The following is a 21,698-nucleotide window of genomic DNA, read 5'->3' on the forward strand; positions in this document are numbered from 1 at the left end:
CTGTTACATAATAAGTTATGTTTTCCAAGCACAAGAACCCAATTCTGGAAGATCATTACTACAGACCCTGATTCTCAGAAAAAGCAATTACACTTCTGTACCACGAATGGATAGAATAGCAACCACATATATGTTTTTGCATTTCTGTGTGGTCAATAGCTCCCAACTGAATATGCAAATTTTTACAGCACCTCATCTGAAAAACCTCATTCTTCTCATGTAGAAGATGCCTAGGCATCTAATTCTGTTTATTCATTTCCCCTCTGTGAAGCAGGTACTGCAACACATAACTTGTAGACATACATGATTCCTATTGTTTTTAGCTCAAAAACTTTTGTTGTATATATTACAGATGATCACAAGTAATTTGAACACTGGAATGCACATCATAATGCTCCACTGTAGTTTTCTTACTCAATTCAAGCTAAACACTTGCCTAGATTTTCTACTTCAGACAGAAACATATTAATCAAGTTTCTCTTAGGGGAGGAAAACAAGCTTCTTCTCCCCCAATCTCGACTTTGGGCCCAATTTATCCTAATATCCAGAAAGATATAATTACTCTCTCAAAGGTCTGTAGCACCACTCTGTATGGTGAAAGTTTTCTGAAAATTTGCACCTTGTAGGGCTACATAGCTGGAACACTTTCTTGTTAGGAAACAGAAACATTATTATAATAATACATATTATCTTCTGTATTTCTTTAAGCTACATTCTTAAGAAAAATCATCTTCATTGTTATTCACTATAATAAACTGTTATAATTATTCATTATAATGAATGATTAATTATTCATTATTATTGCAAGACCTGAAAACTGCCTATCCTCAGTTTACAAAGTCAAAAGCAGAAGAGGCTTTTCAAAGAGAACATACATAAAATAAAACAGAAAATACACCTACCTTTATCATTCTAAACACATAAGTATACATTAATTCATAGACCAGTAATGGCAGGGTGGAGATTTGATTGTGATAATACTGTTATGTTTTTAGATTTTAGTAAACATCATTAACTTTACTGGTGAATTTTGGAACACTAGTTACATCAGTAAATCTGCATATCAAAATGCTGGTTTTGGCAACTGATAAGCCCATTCTCGACATATTTTAAGTGCCGCTATACCGCACGGTTAGTTAATTGTTTGCACTAACCATTAGGCTAGCAAGGAGGGATTGAACTTTGGGGGACCAAAATCACACATCTTTCCCATAATGCACGGTGACAGGTGTCTAAAAATACTGGTGTGGAAGAAGGCAAGAGTACACACCTGCTTCTTGCCCTGCAGCTTCGCCCCTGCAGCCCCCCGAGCGCCCCTGCCCAGCCTCTCGGGCCGGGCTGGCAGCACGAACCTCCCCGCAGAGGGAGGGGAGGGAGGGGGCGTCTCTTCGTCTCCATTAAACAAGTATTTCTGAGTCCCCCAGCCAAGTCCTACGTGCTTGTGGCAGGGGAAGGCCCGAGGCAGGAGGGGGCCGGGAGCGCCCCCCCCCCCCACAGCCCCTCACCTGTTTTGAACGCCAGCTGCTTGTCCTCGGCGCTGCCGAAGAGCTGGAGCATAGAGACGAAGAGGACCCCGCACGAGTTCTGGATGCCGAAGACGGAGCCGTTGCACCACATGGCGGCCAGCATCACCACCCAGCCCCAGCCGCCGTCGGGGGGCTCGGCCGCCGCCGCCGCGCTCCCGCCGGCTCCCCCCGCCGCCGCCAGGGCCCCGCCGCCGCCCGCCGCCGGGCTGCCGCTGCCCGGGCACCGCTCCTCGCCGTTCTCCCGCCGCAGCTCCGCCGCCGCCGCCGGGCAGGGCAGGGGGGCGGCCGCGGGGCCCCCCGCGCCCTGCGGCGCCGGCTGCTCGCTCACCGGCGCCATCCTCAGCCGCGGAGCGGGCGCCAGACCCTCCCCCGCTCGCCTTCCTCCTCCTTCTCGCGGCCTCTCGGCTGCGCTCCCCCCGCCCCCGGTTTACGCGGGGGCTGCGGGCATCCCGCGGCGCCGCGTGCCCCTGTGCGTGCGTGTGCGTCTGTGTGTTTGTGTTTGTGTGCGCGCCCGAGCCCGCCGCGCCGCCCTCCCACGTCCTCCCACCTCTCCCGCCGCGCCGAGGAGCGACGCGCTGCCGCCGCTTGATTTTAAAAGGGGGGCGCCCGCGGGGGCGTTAGCGGCACGAGGGCTTCCCTCCGCTCCCATTGGCCGAGGGGAGGGAGGCGGAGGGGGAGGCGAAGCCACGCTCCTCTCTCTCCCTCCCTCTCCCCCCCCCCGCCCTCCCTTGGCCTCTTCAGCGGAGGGGGTGGGGCAGGCCCGCGGCGGCGATAAACGCTCGTGCCGCGGCCCCTCGCCGCCGCCGCCGGGGCGGGGCGGCGGGGGCGCGCGCGAGGCTTGAAGTCGATGGTTAACGGCCGCCGCTCGCGCAGGGCAGGAGGCGAGCGCCTCGCGTGTGCGCGCACACACATACACACACGCGCTCTCCCCTCGGCAGCCTCCTCGGGGACGCGAGGAGAAAAGTAAACAAGCCCCTGGCCTTGGTCCCAAACTGAGTTCCCCGTGAGGGAGGACAGTTGCAGCCAGCGGTGTCCCGCCGCGGCTGCCCTTCCCGGGCAGCGCCGCAGCTGTGAACTCGGGGGGCGGGTAGGTCTACAAACCCTTCCTCCGCTCCGTGCCAACAACAACCCCCCCAGCCCACCCCGCAACCGCCCGGCGCGGCCCTGGCGCACCTTCATCCCCCCGCCCGCCCTCTTGGGGAGAGGGCCCGGGGAGGAGGGTGGCTGTCGGCCCTCGCCGCCGGGGCGACCTGCGCCATGGCCCTCCGCTGTCACCTCCCTGGGACAGCTTCATGCCTTCCTTTAGGCTGCCCTTCGGCACTTTGCCCACAGCCAGGAGTGACCGTAGTGAAACTGTCGTCGTCCCCCCCCACCACCCATTTTTCTTCTTCCTTTCTCTAAAAGAAGAGAAATACTGCCCTTAAGACTCCTCATGAAACGTTTCTGCCTTGCACAGAGGCATCAGCATTTCCTCTTGCCCTTTCTTCCCCACAGCCAGGGTAGTGAGAGCAGAGGGAAAGCTGAGGTCAGGAGTGTTAAGGGACAAGCTTTCTGACCAGTGATCCTACTTCCAGGCTCCCCCCCCCGCACATCTGTTTGTGTGTTCGGCAGCTACTCACCTCTTAAGCAGTTTGGGCCTGATGAGGAAGAGTAGTTTCTTGAAAGAAAATCAGCAGATTAAACCTGGATAATTCCTTCTTCCCCAGGAGACCTGAGGAGCTTGAGGCAGTTGCATTCATACACCATTCCCATTTTTTCCATCGAAACCTTGGCTGCTGCTAAATCTGTTACACCATTTGACTCTTGTGCCGGCCTGTTAAAATCTGTTCTTCCTCCCTTTTTTTTTTTTTTTTGACCCTGAATCTCTTTCTCCCTCCTACCTACCTCACCAGTGGCCACAAGAGGAAACAGAACTTATTCCAAAATAAAGCACGAGTTCATAAGACTGTGCCTTCATCTGCACAAATTACTTGGTCACTCTCCACATGAAAAGTGGCTTTTCTTTAGCCCCTGCTAAAGAAAGAAAACCATATGATGACATAATGAAAGCCTGTATAATAATGCACATTGAATAGAGATCAGCTTTAAAAATGCTTGGCTTTTGGAATTACTTGTCCTTTGAATTTTTAATTTTGTATCTTTAGAGCCCCCCAATTTTTTTTAAATAAGTTATTAAAAAAAGGTTTAAAAATATTTATAATAATAATGAAGCACATTTTATAGATGCACTAATCTTACTGCATACTCCTTTTGTCTTGTTGACCATGCCCATCTAAGTTAAACACACACGTTGCATGTACAATTACAACAGCAATAGAATACAGGAAAATTAAAAACCCATAACAAAACATAATGTAGCTGCATAAAATAAATTATAACTGTCAAAACAAACAGAGCTTTTGGCTGACCATTGTTATCCACATCTGGTCCCCCCAAGGAACAATGTTTAATGTCTATAAAAAACTGAAAACCTATCATAAGATTAAATATGCGCAGAATAATTCATAAGCAGTTTACCATGCAAAAGTTAAATGTTAACTTTCTCCATCAACTTTGTCCAAAGGCTGTTGACCAAATTTTATTCACTTTTCTTACAGTAAATAAGACTTCACCTGCCACATTGTAACAGTTTTGAATAGTTAAGACAGAGCAAACTTTTTTGGAAACAGACTGAATCTTCATTACTTTTGCCAACAATCATTAATTTAATTAAACTTGCATAGAAATAAGCAAGAGCAGAGCCATGACTGGGTCTTAGTTTGACTGATCAGAAGGAGCCCCGTTCTGCAAGCACTTAAATATATACCTAGTTTTTAGTTGGACTCCTCAGATTACTTCAAGTACTTTGTGAAATATGGGGGAGGGACATGAATTGTATAGTGTGTAGTCAAATTATCTTGAAGCAAAAACCATGCATTTTTCTATTTTTGGATAGTGTCCAGTTAAATATAAAACTAATTCCTTTTTCATATGTTTTTCAATATGATATTTATGTCTTGCAGTTTCATTTTCCTGTTTCCCATAAACACTGTCAATGCCCCCCCCCCCTTTTAAGGTAAAGGATGTGATTTTTTTTAACCATTGTGAGTGCGTTGTGTGCAACTTCTACTTCAGCTTATTTTTTTTAAAGATTGTATTTTCCAGTCGTTAAGTGTTGCTGTTTCCCTGACTGATATGAAGTAACTATTTTCTCTTTCCCCTTATATTACTGGGGAGGGGATCACAAAATCTTACTCTCCAACACCCCTGACTTTTATAAATTTGTTTTATATAATTGTTTTGCATATTCCTACAGTCATCTATATCTTATCGACCTATTGTTATTTGTCTAAAGTCAAAAAATATGATTTATATTATCAAAAATTAGAGTATGTGGGGCCTTCCTTTACAGTCTCTTTCTAGAAGTCTTAACTTAATATGTAGGGCAACTCTGTACCATTTTGCTCTTGGGTACACTCTGCTCCTATCAAAAACTAAGTGTCTTCCCTTTCAAGAGAGGTCTCTTGAGATCTGAGCTGTTTCTCTAAGTAGATCCCAAGAACAAGAACAATAAAGGGTCACTCTTCATAGTTAGATGATCTTCAATCCCCACCTTCCATAGAAAATAATTTAAAAAAGACTATTTGAAAGAAAGAAAAAAAGGCTACCAGCCACCATTGTGGTTCTGTTATTTGAGCTCTGCATGATCACAAGAAAAATAGTTTAAAATGAAGGGGAAAATGAAGGAAGACACATCAGAGAATCACCATAAAAATAGAATAAAGAGACTACAGTTTTGTTTACCGATAACTATCCATTTTAGCTAAATTGAGTAAGAATAAATTATGAGTAAGAAAAAATGAGTAAGAAAAATTTTATGAGTAAGAAAAAAAATTATGAGTAAGAAAAAAATTTTCATAAGAGCAAGACCAAAATAGAGAGAAAAGTTGAGAAATCAACTCAAATTGGGTAAGCTGAGAAATAAGGGCTCTATGATGTGAGAAATGCCTTGTTTTTGTCTAAGATTTGCTCTCATTGATAGTCAATTACTTATTCTACATATTTAACTAATGTCCTACAGTTGATACAACAAACTTGCATCAATTCTACATACAAAAGATATCTCTTTTGCTCACAACAGGCACCTGCTATCTGGATGCTTAGATAATGCATATTTTAGGATCACTATATAAAATGCCAGGGCCAAAATAGGAATTTAGCCTGTCTTCTGCAGGCTCTCAAGAGCTACGGACTAGTAAATGGCATCTTCTACAATCCTATCTGAAATTCTAGTCAACTCCTTATTAAATATTCACTCATTTCCTCACAAGCTATTGAAAATAGACCAATAAAAGGGTCCTTTGTAAAATGCTTGTCATGCCACTGTCAAAAATATTCAACCTTACTTTGTCACAGATTTGCAATGATCGGTACAACAGATGCAAAACAAAGGAAGACGAGCTCTCTACAGAAAAGGCATGAGGCTAACACAAAATTATATGACCACCTAGAGTAATGCATGCTCTTAATGATTAAGCCTTTTTGTTGTTTAATTTTCAGCTAGTATTAATAATGCACCTATTCAACAGAAGGATTTGGCCTTAAGTCAGAAAGGTGAGATAAACAGGATAACCATTAAAACACAAAAACATATGGTATCACCAACTGTGTGACGATCAACATTAGATTAAATCCCATTCAGTAAGCAGTGTTTATGCATCTCAGCCAGACAGGATGCTCTACTGATGTTTCAGACCGGGCTCCTGCTGAGAAGAAGTATGAAGTACAGGAATTGCATCTCACTACTGAAGTAAATGAGTCATGTTTTCAAAGAGACAAAGTAAAGATTTTACTTGCTTTCTGTGGGGAGCTGTGGGGGAATCTAACCTTAGTTTTAGCATTTGCAATTACTTACAATAACAGTTTCCTAAAGAGCTAGTATTTACCAAAATGTACATAAGATTCCCTCCTACTTCACAAACAGCTAGAGTATTTTCTTTTGGGTTCTTTCTAAAGAAAAGGAGTGAGAGAAAGAGCGAGAGAGGAAAAAAAGAAGAGGATAGCCTAATGTCTGGCCAGTGAAGTTGAGAGTAAGTAGCAGGCATGATTCTCCCTTCTGCATTTATTTAAAACACCAGTTCCATACTTCTCTTAACATTTTCCTCTTTCAGCTTCACCTAAAGCACAGGTTATGGCTCAGGTCTGGCTCCTTTACAGATTAGATTTGTTTTTAATTTTTTTTTTTAGTGAAGTGTAGATGAGACAGACTGTTCTCTGGGAAATATTTAACATTTGACTGCAATTATTACAGGCAGGTAAGTGAAAGAAAGGGATAGTCATTAGCTGTAAAAGCCCTCTGAACCCTGCAAATCTTTAGTTGCCCAAAGGTGTATTTTTGATTGCAGTCATTCAGGGTAGGATTCCTCTAGTCTACCTTGTAGCTATCTCCACTATGGACATCTGATCAGAGCTGATCATCTACATGCTCTTGGCAGGAGGTAATACGAAATGCTGTGGCACAATTCGTAAGATTTACTTTAAACATAAACATTTACGATGAGATAAGTCATATTAAAGGAGCCCAGATAACTGGCTTAGATGTAGATGTGAGATCTTCAGGCATCTAAAATTTGGTAAAATTAATCCCACCCTCAGATATCAAGTTGAAGAACATCTTAAGCTAATTTTTATTCAGATACCAAACATGCAACTTGTTTTGATCCTATTGCAAAATGAGGAAATATGGGGAAAACATTGTCCTAGCATGATCATTCACCTCTCTCTTGGCAGTGAAATAACTAACACTGCTGGCAACATGCTCCTTCCAGCTTCAAAGTTAACATCTCTTTCAAATGAGCAGGAACTACTTCAAGCCATTGTTTTAGGCTGTCTTCAGGCTTGGTTTGATACCATTATCCAGGTCAAGTATTTTATTTTGCATCTATTATCATAAGATCTAAGCACCTCAAAGTTGCTTCCTTTGTTTACACAGATTTAGTATCTTGCAGACCACCTTTGCAATCTCAAGAGCTCAATTTCGTTTTAAGTGAGAATTCGGAGCATCAGAGAAGAGAATGTTTTATCAAATTAACCCACTCCGACTGTTGTCTAGAAACAGATTTTGGTTGTCTACTCAGTTGCTGCTCAATTGACTTTTGAAATCGCAAAAAGCTTGAAAAGCAAAGAGCTACTACTTCCACTGTTCCTACATAAGCAACAGATCACCAAGAATAAAGTGATACTATTCTTATTTGCTTGCTTTTTAATAATGTTAATTTCTATTCAAATTAAATTAATTTTGATCGCTTATCACCACTTCCTTTTTGTCACTTTGAAAGTGCCTCTATATTAAAGGCAAGGGTTCACAGGTATTAGTGGCCCCAGTTCAAGATCTGATTTACAACACTGTCAGCATTTTACTTACTAGATAAGCAAAACTGTGCATCTAAGTGAGTCAATTCAAATACTAAGGCATATTAAAACTGTTAAGAAAGTCTTCCATGTGGAAAGTGTAATTGCCTCTGCAAATAGAATAGATTTTTGTAGAGAAATACAAACATTAAAAAAGTCCTGATATTTTAAGAGTAGTATAAGGATACTATATCAAGAAATATTTTAAGACTGTACATATTTGCCTTGAAAAACTTAAACTAGATATGACATATTAAATATATGATAAATCATGGCATGCATCATATTACCTTGCAGCTGGCATAGAGGACCTTTCTTTCATTCTATTGATCTACTGCCAAAATGTCATATTGATATAGAAAAGTTTAACAGAAAGGCAATCTTTTCCAATAATTCTTGGAAAATTGTTGTGCTAGCTCTACATCTATTTCTTAACTGTTATGTGAAATACTGGTTTTAAAGTGATATGTGCCACAGCAAAAAATATAGTCAGTTGCAGGTCAATTCAGAGCAAATGTGAAAATGATGCAAACCACTGTGTCCGACATTCTGTTTTCATGATGGTTAAAAACAAGCTTATATACTCTTTATGGTTGAGTTTTCCCCAGCTGAGAGATTAGTTTACCCACAGTTCACCCCATCTCAGGCAATATGGGTGAAACAGATTTTTAAAAAAGGTACATGGAAATGCCTCATTCTGGTGACAACAACTGTATTTTGCGAAACGATGATTGTCGTTAGAGCCATCAGCAATCACCTCTCTCTCAAAAGGAGAACTGAGTCAGTCCTTGAAGTGACTGAAGGGAAATGTTCTGGTTTCTTTTTAGTTAAATAAATCACTTATTGATGCCTTTCCTCCCAATATATGTTTACTTAGTGCTAAGTAAAAATAAACCCTACACATAAACCTACACTTGCTATTTATACTCTATTAAAAACATCCACCCTTACCAGATTAACAGAGTTATTTCTTATTTTAGATATGAAAATAAGATAAATGAATAAAGAAAAATATCATTTATATAGCTTATATTTACACTGGTCAACTTCCTAAAGGACTACTAAGTTTAACTATTATCATCTTCCCCTGTTGCTTAGGCAGAGAAAGAAAACGTGTTACCTCTGGCTATCCTCACTCACAGGGGTTACCAGGTTACCAGACTAGCTGCTCTTTCATAATGCAGCATTTACTTGAAAGTCAGATGTGTATCATCCACATGCGGTAGCTCACCAGTGCTATTTCCACTCCCTCCAAAATAGCTTTTACATTAACTCAAAGAATGACTAGGATTAACATTCCACACAAACTACTGTTTGTTTTTGTTTTACTTCCCTCTCCGGGAAACTTAAACCACGTTTCCCAAGCTGGATAAAATTAACAGTCAATTTGCCTTATCATCATTATGATCCTTCCAAACTATTTAATACAAAGACCATGAAAAGACATTCTGCATTACAGCAACATGTAATCAGAGATGTGATTCAGCCAATACAATATCACAGCTTTCAGGCAGAATTATTCAAGATAGAAAATGTCCAACTGATTCAGTTGTTCTGTCTTATATTTTAGTTACTAAGATATGACAATTAAAAAAAAAGGTGCCTTCCCTCCTCTCACCAGGGTGAAATCAAGATTATTTCAGATATGAGTTAATTCTCCCTGAGATAGTAATATTTAAAATTAGTGACACTCCTCTAAAATATTTTACTAAGCTTTCAACTCTTCTAAGCTCTCCAAGTAGCATCATCTAAACCTTTAAGAAGTTGCCAACTGTTTGAATAATACACACAGAGTACCACCAACTGTTTGAATAATATAGTACACAGAGCACCACCCTTTAAGGGAAAGATCATGTGCTCAAATGGGGCCAAATAAGCAACAAGATGATATAAAACCAAGCCACTTAAACCACATGAATGATTCCTAAATACCTGCATTTGATGTATAACCATGCACAAGGAGCAGTATTGTAGTTTTAAAATTCACTTTGCTAGAGTTTAATGCAGAATACTACTGCATACTAATAGGATTTTATATTAATTAGGCTTATGGTGCTGCTGACTAGGCAGGAAAGCTGTGTACTCTGTGCTGTACAATTCTTTTACTTGAGGTAAATTTCCTATGGAGGACAGCATGATTAATTATTAAGTAATATCAGCTTTCTGGATCACTGTCCAAACATGCCTAGTGTTCTTGCTAAGACAAAGTCACCACTGACATAAGGAGATGATCTTAAAAATAAGCTGGGACCCATATCTTTATATGAAGGATTTTTTCTGACCTTTTCTGACCCAGTCTGTTCCCAGCCATTGTAATTCTATAGTTCTTTTAATCTTAAGACCTTATGTTAATTGCACTTCTGCAGGATACCTGATGTACTGCCACCTGACAGAAAAGCAAGAGCTGAAGGGCTACAGACTCTTTCTTATACATACAGACATGTATCCCCATATAGAAGAGTTGATTTTTCATGAATTAAATTTATACATCATGGACATGTGGGAAAAGTTGGGCAAGATAAAAAAAATTATTCTGAAATAAGACTGCTCACAAATTACTCAGTTTTAACTTCATACCATCTTTTACTTTATGCTGTGTAAACTTGCACCAGCGTAATGAATGGATATAGTTAAACTGGTGCTAAATCTCAGGGTGGAAACATGGCACCAGCCCTATTAAAAAGCAACTCACCTGAATACATCCAGTCTCCTATCTGCTTCGTCTACTTGTGAAAAGTAAAGTTGTTCTTCATTCAGTGTTAGAATGGTTGATTCACTCCAATTTAAATATCATTAGCAAAATTGTTACGCAAGTTGCAATTGCCAAATCTTTATGGTTGGTAATACCTCAGCCAAAGTACACACAGCTTTATTTTCTGTTTCCTGTATGAATTTGCAAGGCTATCAGTTGGAAAACCATTTTTCGGGTTGTGCAATAAGCCCAGTCATAGCCAAGAATTAGAGACACAAACATAAACCCCTGACACGAGGATTGACGTTAGTTTTGACAATAGCACTGATACTTCAGGGTAACCTACAAGGGGATCTAGGTGCCATTTTTTTCTTATTTTGCTCTTTCTGATATGAAGGAGCAACATGAAAGGACTAGGCTTCTCACTTTCTAGCCAGGATGCATGCTTCTTATAAAGATGAGATGCAAAACTCATTTTGGGGAACAACATATGAGATATTAACTGGGAGAGCTAATTGTCCCAGCTTGGTTGATTTCTATTCCCTGGCTACACATCAGCTGGATGTGGTTGCGTTCACAACCTCAGCCCCATGCATTTCAAAGACCCACTGATGCAGATAGATCCACTGTTCCTAACTCTAGATTTCTCCAAAAAATTGCCAGGTATAGATCACACATTTAACCCCATCCTGGCCGCTGTGACTGTCTTCTGTCCCTTACCCCAGAACCAGATTTCCTAATTATTTGGACAAATTCCCTTCTGAGTCTACCTTGCTGTTTCCTAATAACATGGTTTCCTAACAACAGTTTTCAGAAACAACCTTGGTGTTAAAGCAAGAGGCACAGGCTTAGCACAGGAATTTCTTATCCATAAACACGTAAAAGTTACAGATTTGTTTGCTTTTTTAAACCAACTTTTGACCATAGTCCCTGTGGTATGCTTCAACTATTCAGCACCAGCAAATCCTGGGCTTCCTTTGAAGCCTGAGGCCAGACAGCCTCTCCAGACTTCCGGTTTGACTGGCTTGCTTCTGGTGGCATATAGTCTCTTTTACTCAAGGAAGCAGTTTCTTTTGTGACAGTGAGAAGGATTTGAACTTGTGGTTTCACAGAGCACTGACCAGTAATGATCTAAATATAAAAGTGCAGATCTGACACTTCTGATTTGTCTGCAGTAGCTCAGGAAAGGACCTTGAGTAAAAAGCTATTAATCACTTTCTCAGTCTAGGAATTCATTCTTTGACCGTAGTTTGATCGTATTGGTATGACAGAAAAGTAAAACATACTATTTCAGTCAGTTTGAAATATTGGTAGTTTAAAATTAAACCATTGTCTTCCTGAGAGGACTCCGAGTTCCTCTTCTCACTAATTTTCCTTCTTTGCTCCCTCTAGCCCTCAGTCTCATGTCAGGGCCAACTAATCTTTGAGTCAGGGAAAGCTAGGTGAATCTTGCTTCATATCCTATTTATGCTTCTCAAGGTAAAAGGGTCACCAGAGAATGATTTAAGAAACATTTTTCTCCCCCACGCTTAACTCAGGACTTCTGTACTCCTTTCTGGCCCCACCAGCATGATAGCTACAAACCACTTGAACCTCCTTCTTACCCCTTCCTCCCCCCAGAACAGGAGTTACCACTTTTGAGCCACAAACACTCACAGCACTCCCTAAATACCACATTGCAATAAGCTCCACATAGCTGTTTCACTGTGCAAATGAAAGGGGAATTAAAGGAAAGGGATAGTGGTGATATATCTGTCCATTAACCATAGTCCCTTCTTGCTGTCTTTTTACATCATCCCTGAATCATTCTCATTATTCAACAAGGAATCCAGCTCTTTCTGTAGTTTATATTATTTTGCTGCAGCAGCCTTCTCTGCTAAGCTTTTCCAGCAGTTTGTCATTAGTTACTTAAAATATCCTTAGCTGCAAGCTCTGCTTTTCTCTGAAATTAAACAACTCATTTCCCCTAGATCTGTAACAGCAACAGGAAACACACACATATATTAGCTTTTTCTTTAATTTCAACTATCCATGCTTGTGCATATCAGGACCCTTTGATGTGACCAGAAGCATTCCAGAAACAGCGCAGATTTTACAATACCTTTAAAAAAGGATCAAAAGTTCCTGTACTGTGTGTTACTGCAGCATAACAGGGGGAATTGAGTGCTGAGTGAATAAATTGTAACAATGGTAAGTGCTTTTTCTCTTTAATGTATAGCAGCACTTATTTCACGGTCTCAAAATTTCAGTATCCAATATGTTAGCGGATGACAGGAAAGCTGAGCTCAGTTTTCAGAGGTGATTTTACACTCAGCATGGCATAAAGGAGTCTCAGCTAATGCAAACTTCTGTTTCTGGAAGTTTTAAAGGCTGCCTAAAAATCTTGTTCCCTAATTAGAGATACTGAGAGCAGTAATTGCCATCTGCCGGCCAAGCCAGGAATGGTCTCTGTCCGCAATTTATTTCTTCGCTTATGTGGCTAAATTTGGAAATGGATTTGAACAGAGGAGACAGCGCAGCATGAAAACAGGACAATGCAATTAGCAGCTGAGTCTCCATGCGGAGACAGAGGCGGGCGCATACTTCTCAGTCTCACTCTGGAAAAGGATGAGTAAAGTGGGGAGAAGGAGGTGGGTTTCAGGGATCTGTGTCTCTACTATATTTTGCTGAGGTTTTGATTTAAAAATATATCAGGTAGCAAAGTGATTCTGCTCTTCTCTTCTGAAAATTAAACTTAAAATTTTATACTTTTGAGGGAAAGAGACCCTGCAGCCCTAGTTATAAAGTACCTACTGTGTCTCACAGAGTTTTTTGCTTGAGAGAGGAAAAAAAAAAACCAACCACATTTCCATTGACAAAAGAGAGAATGGAGAGGAAGCAAAAATCTTGCTGCTGGGAGAGGAAGGCCAAGTCTCTGCAAGTTTCTGTCTCCAGATCAGAGCTGGTTAGAAGTGACAGGGAGGCACCACAGTAATCCCTGCCCATTCTGATCCCATGTAGCACCAGACAGATGCAGAGTAGGTTTACTTGGCTCCATCTTCTCTGAAAACCAGCCATTAGGTGGTAGAAGGCAAAGGTTGGATTCCCCCTATTAGCGTCCTCATCTTCAGGCTGGATAAACCCAGGCCTCGGTCTCTCCCCGTGCAGCATCTGCTCCAACACCCTGACCACCCTGGTGGCCTCCCTGGACTCTCTCCACTTTGTAAATACCCCTTTTGTACTGATGAGAGCAGGGGGAAACCCAACACAGTACTCCATTTGTGGCCCCACAAATTCAGAAGAAAAGTCCCCTGTTGAATGCAGGGGAATAATCACTTCCCTCAACCTGCTGTCTATGCTCTTGCTAATGCAGTTAGTCCTCACTGCTGCAAGAGAGACTGCTGACTCATGACCATCTTGTTGCCCACCAGCACCTTTCTGCAAAGCTGCTTTTCATCCTGCATGTCCCCAGACTGCACTGGTGCATCCATGGGGTTATACCATCCCAGGTGCAGGATTTTGCATTTACATTTGTTGAACTCCATGAGGTTTCTGTTGACCGTTCAGAAGTAATTTGCCAAGCTGAAGGAATGCTTTCCAACAGATTAACTGATTTCTCCAATTTGGTGTCATCCGTGAGCTTCATGGGGGCGCAGACCATCCCATCGCACAAGTGGTTGTTAAAGAAGTTAAGCAGCATCAACCCAGTAATCCTGGGCTGGAGGAAAGCCACTCATAACTGGTTGCCAGATAGACTTTGTCCTGCTGATCACAACCCTTTGAGTACAGTGGTCCAGCCAATTTTCACCCATGTTATAATCTACCCATCCAAACTATCTCCCCAATTTAGCTAAAGGATACTGTGGGAGACCATGCAGAAAACCATGGTAATGTTAAGGCAAACAGCATCCACTGCTCTTCCCTCACTCACACGGGCAGTCATTTCAGCAGAGAAGGCAGGAAAGTTGGTCAGGCAGCATGCGCACTTGGCAAAGCCATGCTGGCTGTTCCCTGTCACCTTGTCCTTCATGTGCTTGGAAATAGCTCCCAGGAGGATTTGCTGCATTATCTTCCCTGATAGAGAATTAAGGCTGATGAGCTTGTAGTTCCCTAGAATTTTCTTCTTGCCCTTTTTTGACAATGGATATAAATTTTTCCTTTTTTCCTGAGTCAGAGACTGCTTCAAGCACCATGATTTTTCAGAGATGATTGAGAGCTGCCTCACAATGAAATTGCTCAGCTTCCTCAGATACATCCCACTTGGTCACATGGATTTGTGTATGTCCAGTTTGCCTAAGCATTCCTAATTTGATCTTTCTCTAGTGCATAGTATTTCACTCCCCAAACTCTATTACTAGGCACAGAGAATTGAGAGGCCTTAGAGTAGACCTTCCAGTGAAGATCAAGGCAAAGAAGGCATGAATAGCTCAGCCTGATCTTCTCTTTGCTGCCAGTGTACTTATAGAAATTTTTTTATTGTTGTCGCTTCACATCTGTCAGCAGTTTTCACTTCAGTTGGGCTTTGGCTTTCCTACTTCCGCTCCTGCATACCCAGGCAACGCTTCTTTAACTCCTCTCGGGTTTCTCATCCCTACTTCCACCTTCTGTACACTTCCTTATTGCATTTAAGGTCAGTTGAGAGCTCATCATTCAGCCAAGCTGGCCTCCTGCCATGCCTGCTTGACTTCCTACACCCGGGGAGGGGCTGTCATTTATTTTGAGAAGAATGTCCCTGAAGATCAATCAGCTGTCCCGTACCCCTTTGGCCTTCCAGGGCTGTGTCCCACAGGATCCTGCCTACTTGTTCTCCAGACAAGATGAAATCTGTTCTCCTGAAGCACAGGGTCTTTATTCCACTATTTGCCTTCCTTACGCCCCTCAGTACCATAACTTCCGTTATCTTATGATCACTGCAGCCAAGGTTGCCATTGACCTTCACACCTCCCAAAGTCAGTTTTTCTATGTCTGTGAACAGCAAATCTAGCAGAGCACCTTTCCTATTCATCTTGTGCAGTACCTACATCAAAAAATGTCCTTGACACTCTCCAGACATCTCCTGGATTGCTTGCACTCTGCCATGTTGTCTTTCTAGCAAGCATTAGGATGGTTTAAGTCCTCTGTGAGAACCAGGGCCTGCAATCATGAAGCTTCTTCCAATTGTTTCGAGGTTTCTGGATTTTTCTCATCTCTGCAGTGGAAATACTATCACCTGCAGAATTACCATCTCTTTGTGAAAGCATTCTTATATTTTTGAACAGGTAAGATGGCTTTAACAAATCCAGCCAAAGGCCCACCCAGTCTAGCGTTTTGTCTGGCAGGACTAAAAGCTGATATCTACAGAAGACTGTTAAGAATAGGACAAGCCTATAGTGATGCTTCCTCTTCGTAATCCCCAACCTCCAGCAAACTGAGGCTCAAGAACCTACTGAGAGTGTTTGTGTGTTTAATAGCCCACAGTGGAATTATGATAAATGGACTTATTCTATCACTCATAATATTTTCTGGCAGAATTTTCATAGCTTAACTGCATGTGTGAAAAAAATGCATCCTTTTATGTGCCACCTATCTCCTACAAGCTTCATTTGATATTCCTAAATTTACTGCCTCTTCCAATACAAGAACAATTTTTTTTTTTCTATTAACTGTCTCCATGTCATTCCTGAATTCATGGATCTCTGCCATATTCCTTTCAGCTGTATCTTTCCCAGGCTGAAGACCTGATATATAGAAGCCATCCCATATCTTTCAATTATCTTTGTCCTTCTCTGAACTACTTCTGTTACAGCCCTTTTCAAGTTGGGGAGACAGGGATAGCTGAACTGCACATAGCATTCAGAATATGGGCACGCTTTAAATTTGTACAGAATCAAAATTTTGTTTTCCATTTCATCTTCCTCCTTTCATAATAATTCTTAATATCTGATTTGCTTTTTTTGACTGTTAGTAAGCGTCCAAGTGACTTTTTCACAGAACTCTCATTCCTAGGTCTCATTCCTAAATAGTACTGGTTAGCTCAGAACACATCTTTTTTTCTTAAGTTGATGTTAGGATTGTTCATCATTGTAATAACCAACACTGAATTTAATTTGACTGGCATTAAAATGGTATTCTCATAAGATTCTTTTGGATATCTTTGTAGTTGGCATTCATCTTTACAACACCAACTTATCCAGCATCATCAGCAAACTTTGTCAGATCATTTTGTTATCAAAAGCACTGTTCAACATTGCTAGACCACAGGATCCAGCAAAGATGCAACAGAATATACATAAAACCTGATAAAAAATATAGGAAATTCCAAACTACAAGCTAAGGAAGAATTTGAATACAGTGAGTGACTGGGAAGCAAAATGGCAGGTTAAATTCAGTACTGAGAAGCATAAATGGGAAAAGAAACCCTTCTCTATATATGTAAAATGATGGTCTCTAATATGCAATTATCATTAGAGAGATCATTAGAGAAAAGAGGTCTTGGACCCATTTTGGCTACTTCTCTGGCAGCAATAGTTCACTAGACTGAAGTATCAGGCAGGCATATGGAACATTAATCAGTACTAAGAAGAGAAAATCAAAAAGAAAATGTTGTGTCAGTCATAATCAGTCAGGTAACAATATCCTGAATTCTGCATGTAGTTCTGTTCTTTGTGTTCTCAGAAAGAACAGAACTAGAAAAAGTACAGAGAAATGCAAAAGGGACAAATTAGCAGTATGATACAGCTTCTACATGAAGATCAGGACTCTTCAGCTTGGGAAAGAAATTACTAAGGAAATTGAGGCCTAAAATCATGACTGGCATGAAACAGGGGATTACTCTCAAAGAGCTAAGGGAGATCCAAGAAGATGATCAGGCCTCAAGTTTAACCCAGTAATTACTGTTTCATTCAACAAAACTGAATTATGGAACTCATCGATACAAAATGTTTAAGAGGCCAAAATGATAAACTTGTTCAACACGACAATAGGCAAAATCATGAAAGGAAATAACCCACAACAACAAAGCACAACAGACTGGAGATTATCTCCAGCTCAAGAGGTTTTTAAACAACAAGTTTCATTATACTAGGAAATAATGGGAAAGGTATTGCAATACACTGCTGTTCAGTTACCTCCTGTATTAACAGTCTTTCCCAAAGTACCTGGAACTGAGCACTTGTCCTCACTTTAAATTTCCCGGGTGAAACACAAGCACTTCCCTGCTCTCACAGATATTGCAGTTTATTTTCCCACATTTGGGGAAATTGCATGGACAGCCCACACAGCATGCAAAGGGTGAAGCTTACCTTCGGAGAAATCACTCTCCAAATCACATCATCTCAGACCGAATGATCTCTTGATCCGAGTTGAACTTGGTTGTTTCTTTGGTCTTGTGACATGGCTGAAAATTTGAAATGGGCAGGAGTCAAAATGTCCTAGTAAAGCACTTGTTTCCACTTAGCTGGATTCCTTCAGCTTATGAAAAGTTAGCATTAATGTTAGCATTGTCAGCATGTTACACTGAATATAAAAGTATGAACCGTGTCCATAGTCCCAAATCAAGTTTCTCCCTCTATCCGCAGAATTTTCTTTCAACAGGAAGTTATGGCTTTTAATTTTGATTTGGAACAACACAAGGTTTGCAAATGTTGCAATTCCATTTTTGAAACAGCTCATACTTCATCACAGACTGATTATGAAATGCCAGTGTGTTTGTCTGGAAAAGGAAGGTTCATATCACTTGCAAACATTCATCTCACTAATGCAGCAGTAGATATCTTTATTCATGTAACTGTTAATCCTTAGTGATCCCACTAAGATCTCCTCCCTCAGTAGTAAGCTAGGATGGCAGTGAGCTTAGTAGCATTTTCTAGTCCATGGAATCTGGATCCAGAAGTTCTCATATCCCACACCTGAACTATCGGTCTAAATCAACAAGCTGTTTTAATCAAGCAAGTACTTCTTGGCAAGCACAAAGTACAAGGAATAATGATCCTCCAAACAAAGGAACAGGAACGCTTGTACTCATTAAGGGTTTCCCTTGGATTCTGCTCAGCAGCAATAAGGAAAAGAGTGTTCTAGGGCAAACTGTGTTCAACACTCTTCTGCAATGTGTAAAAGCAAGTAAACAGGAGTCCTCAAAGGTTAAGACCTTAAGGCACCTTGGTTTTTTTTGTTTTTTTTTTTTTAAGGAGAAGCTATCAGGGTGTGGGAAAGCAGCGTTCAGTGTGGCTCAACAGAACCACTGCCATGCTCTGCTTCAGTATCTTGGCAAAGACTTTTTGTTTATGTTGTGTTTTTCACTTGGCCTAGCACAACAGGGTTCTGGCATCCTTCTCTGAGGAACCTAGGCATTGCTATCCTACACAAAATAAATAATTGTAAATCTTCAAAACTTGTTCTTCCAGGGGGTTAGACTGTGATTTGAATTACTGTTCAAGTACAAAAGTGGGAATACTGACCTGATAAAGACAAAGAATCTGGTGCCTATATTACAATCCCAGAATAAGCTTTAAGGCAAATCCCTTCAATGAGTCAGCTATAAAAAAAAGACTGTGTCAAGTAAACATAAAGCTTTTTTTTTTCTTTAATAAGAGTCTCAATGGGCTCTAAGACCTTTTATAAATGGAACATGATTAATGCTCCTTAGGTAGGAATGAAACATTACTTTATAATGTGACACACTTATGGAGACCCATGGGACTATGTGTGAGTGTGGGGGGACAGGTTTCTTTTGATATTGTATATAATATATGATAAAAGATCTTAAAGATCTTACTCCAGCTTTCATTTTATAACCTGTGATTCCCTCTCTCCTGCAATTAACACTTATTTTATGTAAACATCAGTCCTCATATAGGTCTCAAAACTGTTTTTGCAGATATGAATAAGTATCATATAAACTATTCTCACATCTCCTTTTCCTATCTTACAAGTAAGATGTCTAGTTCAATGCCTAACAGAAGAGTTAGAAGACCAGAAAGCTTCTGATTTCTGTTTTTTGCTGCAAGGAAACACCTACTCTGAAGTCACGTCTTAATAGTTTGCCTGTTCTTTCTTAGCACTCATTTGTTTTTCTGACAGAATTAGGCCCATGGAAACCAGCTCTTTACCCACCAGGTTGAAAAGTTCATCCTGTTCCACTTTTTCGTAGAACAACAAAACTTTCCTGTGAACTCAACTCCCAGAATCCATTACAAGTCTAGTGTAGCTGGCGCTAACCAAATGCTGGCACCATTTTAATAAAGCACAAATTTTGACAAGTTTTTTCCTTCTTCTCTGCTAGCATTTAATACACTTTTCCTCAAGGCTTACTGGTTGGTAGCATAAATCCTCGGCCACAAGCACAAATCCCTGAAGGAGCAAGATTTATCCTTGATAGAAACCTGTGCAAAAGACGATCTTCAGGATGGATTTATTGTTTTCCATGCAGCCTACATGTTGAAAAAGCATATCACTTTTCACTCTTTCTTATTATTCCTTTAACTATAATTTTTCCTTAACAGGGACAGCTTTGTCTATATGCATTCAAACAGTTCAGTCACTTTACCACATAAGCCACAGAATAGATTTCCTTCTAGGAATTGAAAGAAAAGAAATAACTGAGAAACTTAATCGCCTAAAACCTTCTTTAGAAAAGATCAGCACAGGTCTAAAATGAAATTTAAAATATTTTTCATAACTGAAGAAAACAGCTAAATCTGTCTTCAAAAGATTTGAAGATTGTGCTAAGAGGCAATGTTAGCTTTCCAAACATAAAATACTACCATGAAGTATTTCTGCTCATGCTCATATTAGAGGAAGCACAACTTAATATTTTATTCAAGTTCATTAAACAAAAGCATTCAATGCAGCTTAAAAGCCTTATTCATAGCCATAGCTCCACAGCATCCGGGGGAAAAGAAAGTCTATTATAAAATCTTCATAGCAGAGAAAATTATTCCAGCTATAATAAAAGCCACAAAAGGAGGTCTGTCAGAAGGTTACAGCACATGGAAAGCAAACCATTTCAGGAAGTTTCCCAAACATTGCTTTGAAGGTTGCCTTAAAACTGGTCTGAACAGATTACTTAGTATTTTGCTAAAGGACACGCAAATGAACTAGTGTCTCTTTTACTGCCCACCAGGGCTGGGTGTCAGGGGTCTATGTTGATCAACCTCACGATTTCTCTGATGATTGCAAAGTAAATCACAATTGCGGATGGCTCCACTTTAGTCATCTTTTTTTCTAGCCAAGCGCTGTTGCCAGCTGCTCCAGCTCCACTGTGGCACAGATAGCACAAAGCCCAGAAGCAGGTGTATGAAAGGTATCAAAAGAGACTACACAACTTGGGAACTTGCAGCTTTCAAACTTTACCTTTGATTTCAAAGCAAATTCCTCCTGAAGCACAAGTCAGGCCGTTTAATCTTTGCCGTCACATCCATAAAATGGTGTTAAAACTCATCTGCTTCACAGGGGAAGTTGTGATAAAGCTCACTGGCAACTGTAGGTACCTAAAAACATTTGTTTTCATAAGAACAGACTCAAAAAATAGAGTAATTCTCAAATCCCAGTACCATCCTACAGACATTATCCCCCCCAAAATGAAAAGAGGATTTTCTGTTTTCTGCAAACAGTCAAAAGATTCATTTTTAACTTTTTTCCTCCTGGTGCATATGAAAAAAATAAGACCACGTTTTTGGCTAAGACCATCACTTAACTACATGGAGACTTTAGCAGCAATACAAGCATCAGGAGTCCCCTCACCTCTCCCAGCCTTTTGTATCCTCCCCAGCACTGCCTCAAAACTCTGCCCAGGTGTGCTGTGAACTGTTCTAGCCTCAAAGCAAAGAGCTGCCCCCTTCTGCCTCCCCCTTCTTTTTCTTTTGAGCCAGTTCAGTTCCCCAGTCTGGTTGCCAGCCCCACAAGCAGCTGCGTCCTCCCTACACCAGCGTTGCCACAGAAGCCCTTGTACTTTTGCACTGTTATCTGTAAAGTGCTGTTCTTTTGTTTTAGAAATATTGCTACATATGATCTACTGCCTTTGAGAAGCTGGAGGAGGCTAACGGCAAGAGGGGTGGGTACCTCTCCACCTAGAAGGAAATGCTCAGCAATTGCCTGATCCCTGATTCTCTGTTCCGATGAGCCTTTCTGCTCCC

General features: G+C 41.0%; 1 protein-coding gene across 1 annotated transcript in view; it reads right to left on the reverse strand.

Moving 5' to 3' along the window:
- Positions 1-2,030, reverse strand: part of SLC16A10 (solute carrier family 16 member 10) — an 82,166-nt gene extending 80,136 nt beyond the window's left edge. Inside the window, exon 1 of the mRNA XM_067293849.1 lies at positions 1,506-2,030. Coding sequence (XP_067149950.1) covers positions 1,506-1,863 — 358 coding nt within the window. The 5' untranslated portion in view covers positions 1,864-2,030. The remainder of the gene's footprint in view (positions 1-1,505) is intronic.
- Between the last annotated feature and the right edge of the window lie 19,668 nt (positions 2,031-21,698).

This window comes from Apteryx mantelli, chromosome 3 (assembly GCF_036417845.1).
Source record: "Apteryx mantelli isolate bAptMan1 chromosome 3, bAptMan1.hap1, whole genome shotgun sequence".
In the NCBI taxonomy this organism is placed as follows: Eukaryota; Metazoa; Chordata; class Aves; order Apterygiformes; family Apterygidae; genus Apteryx; species Apteryx mantelli.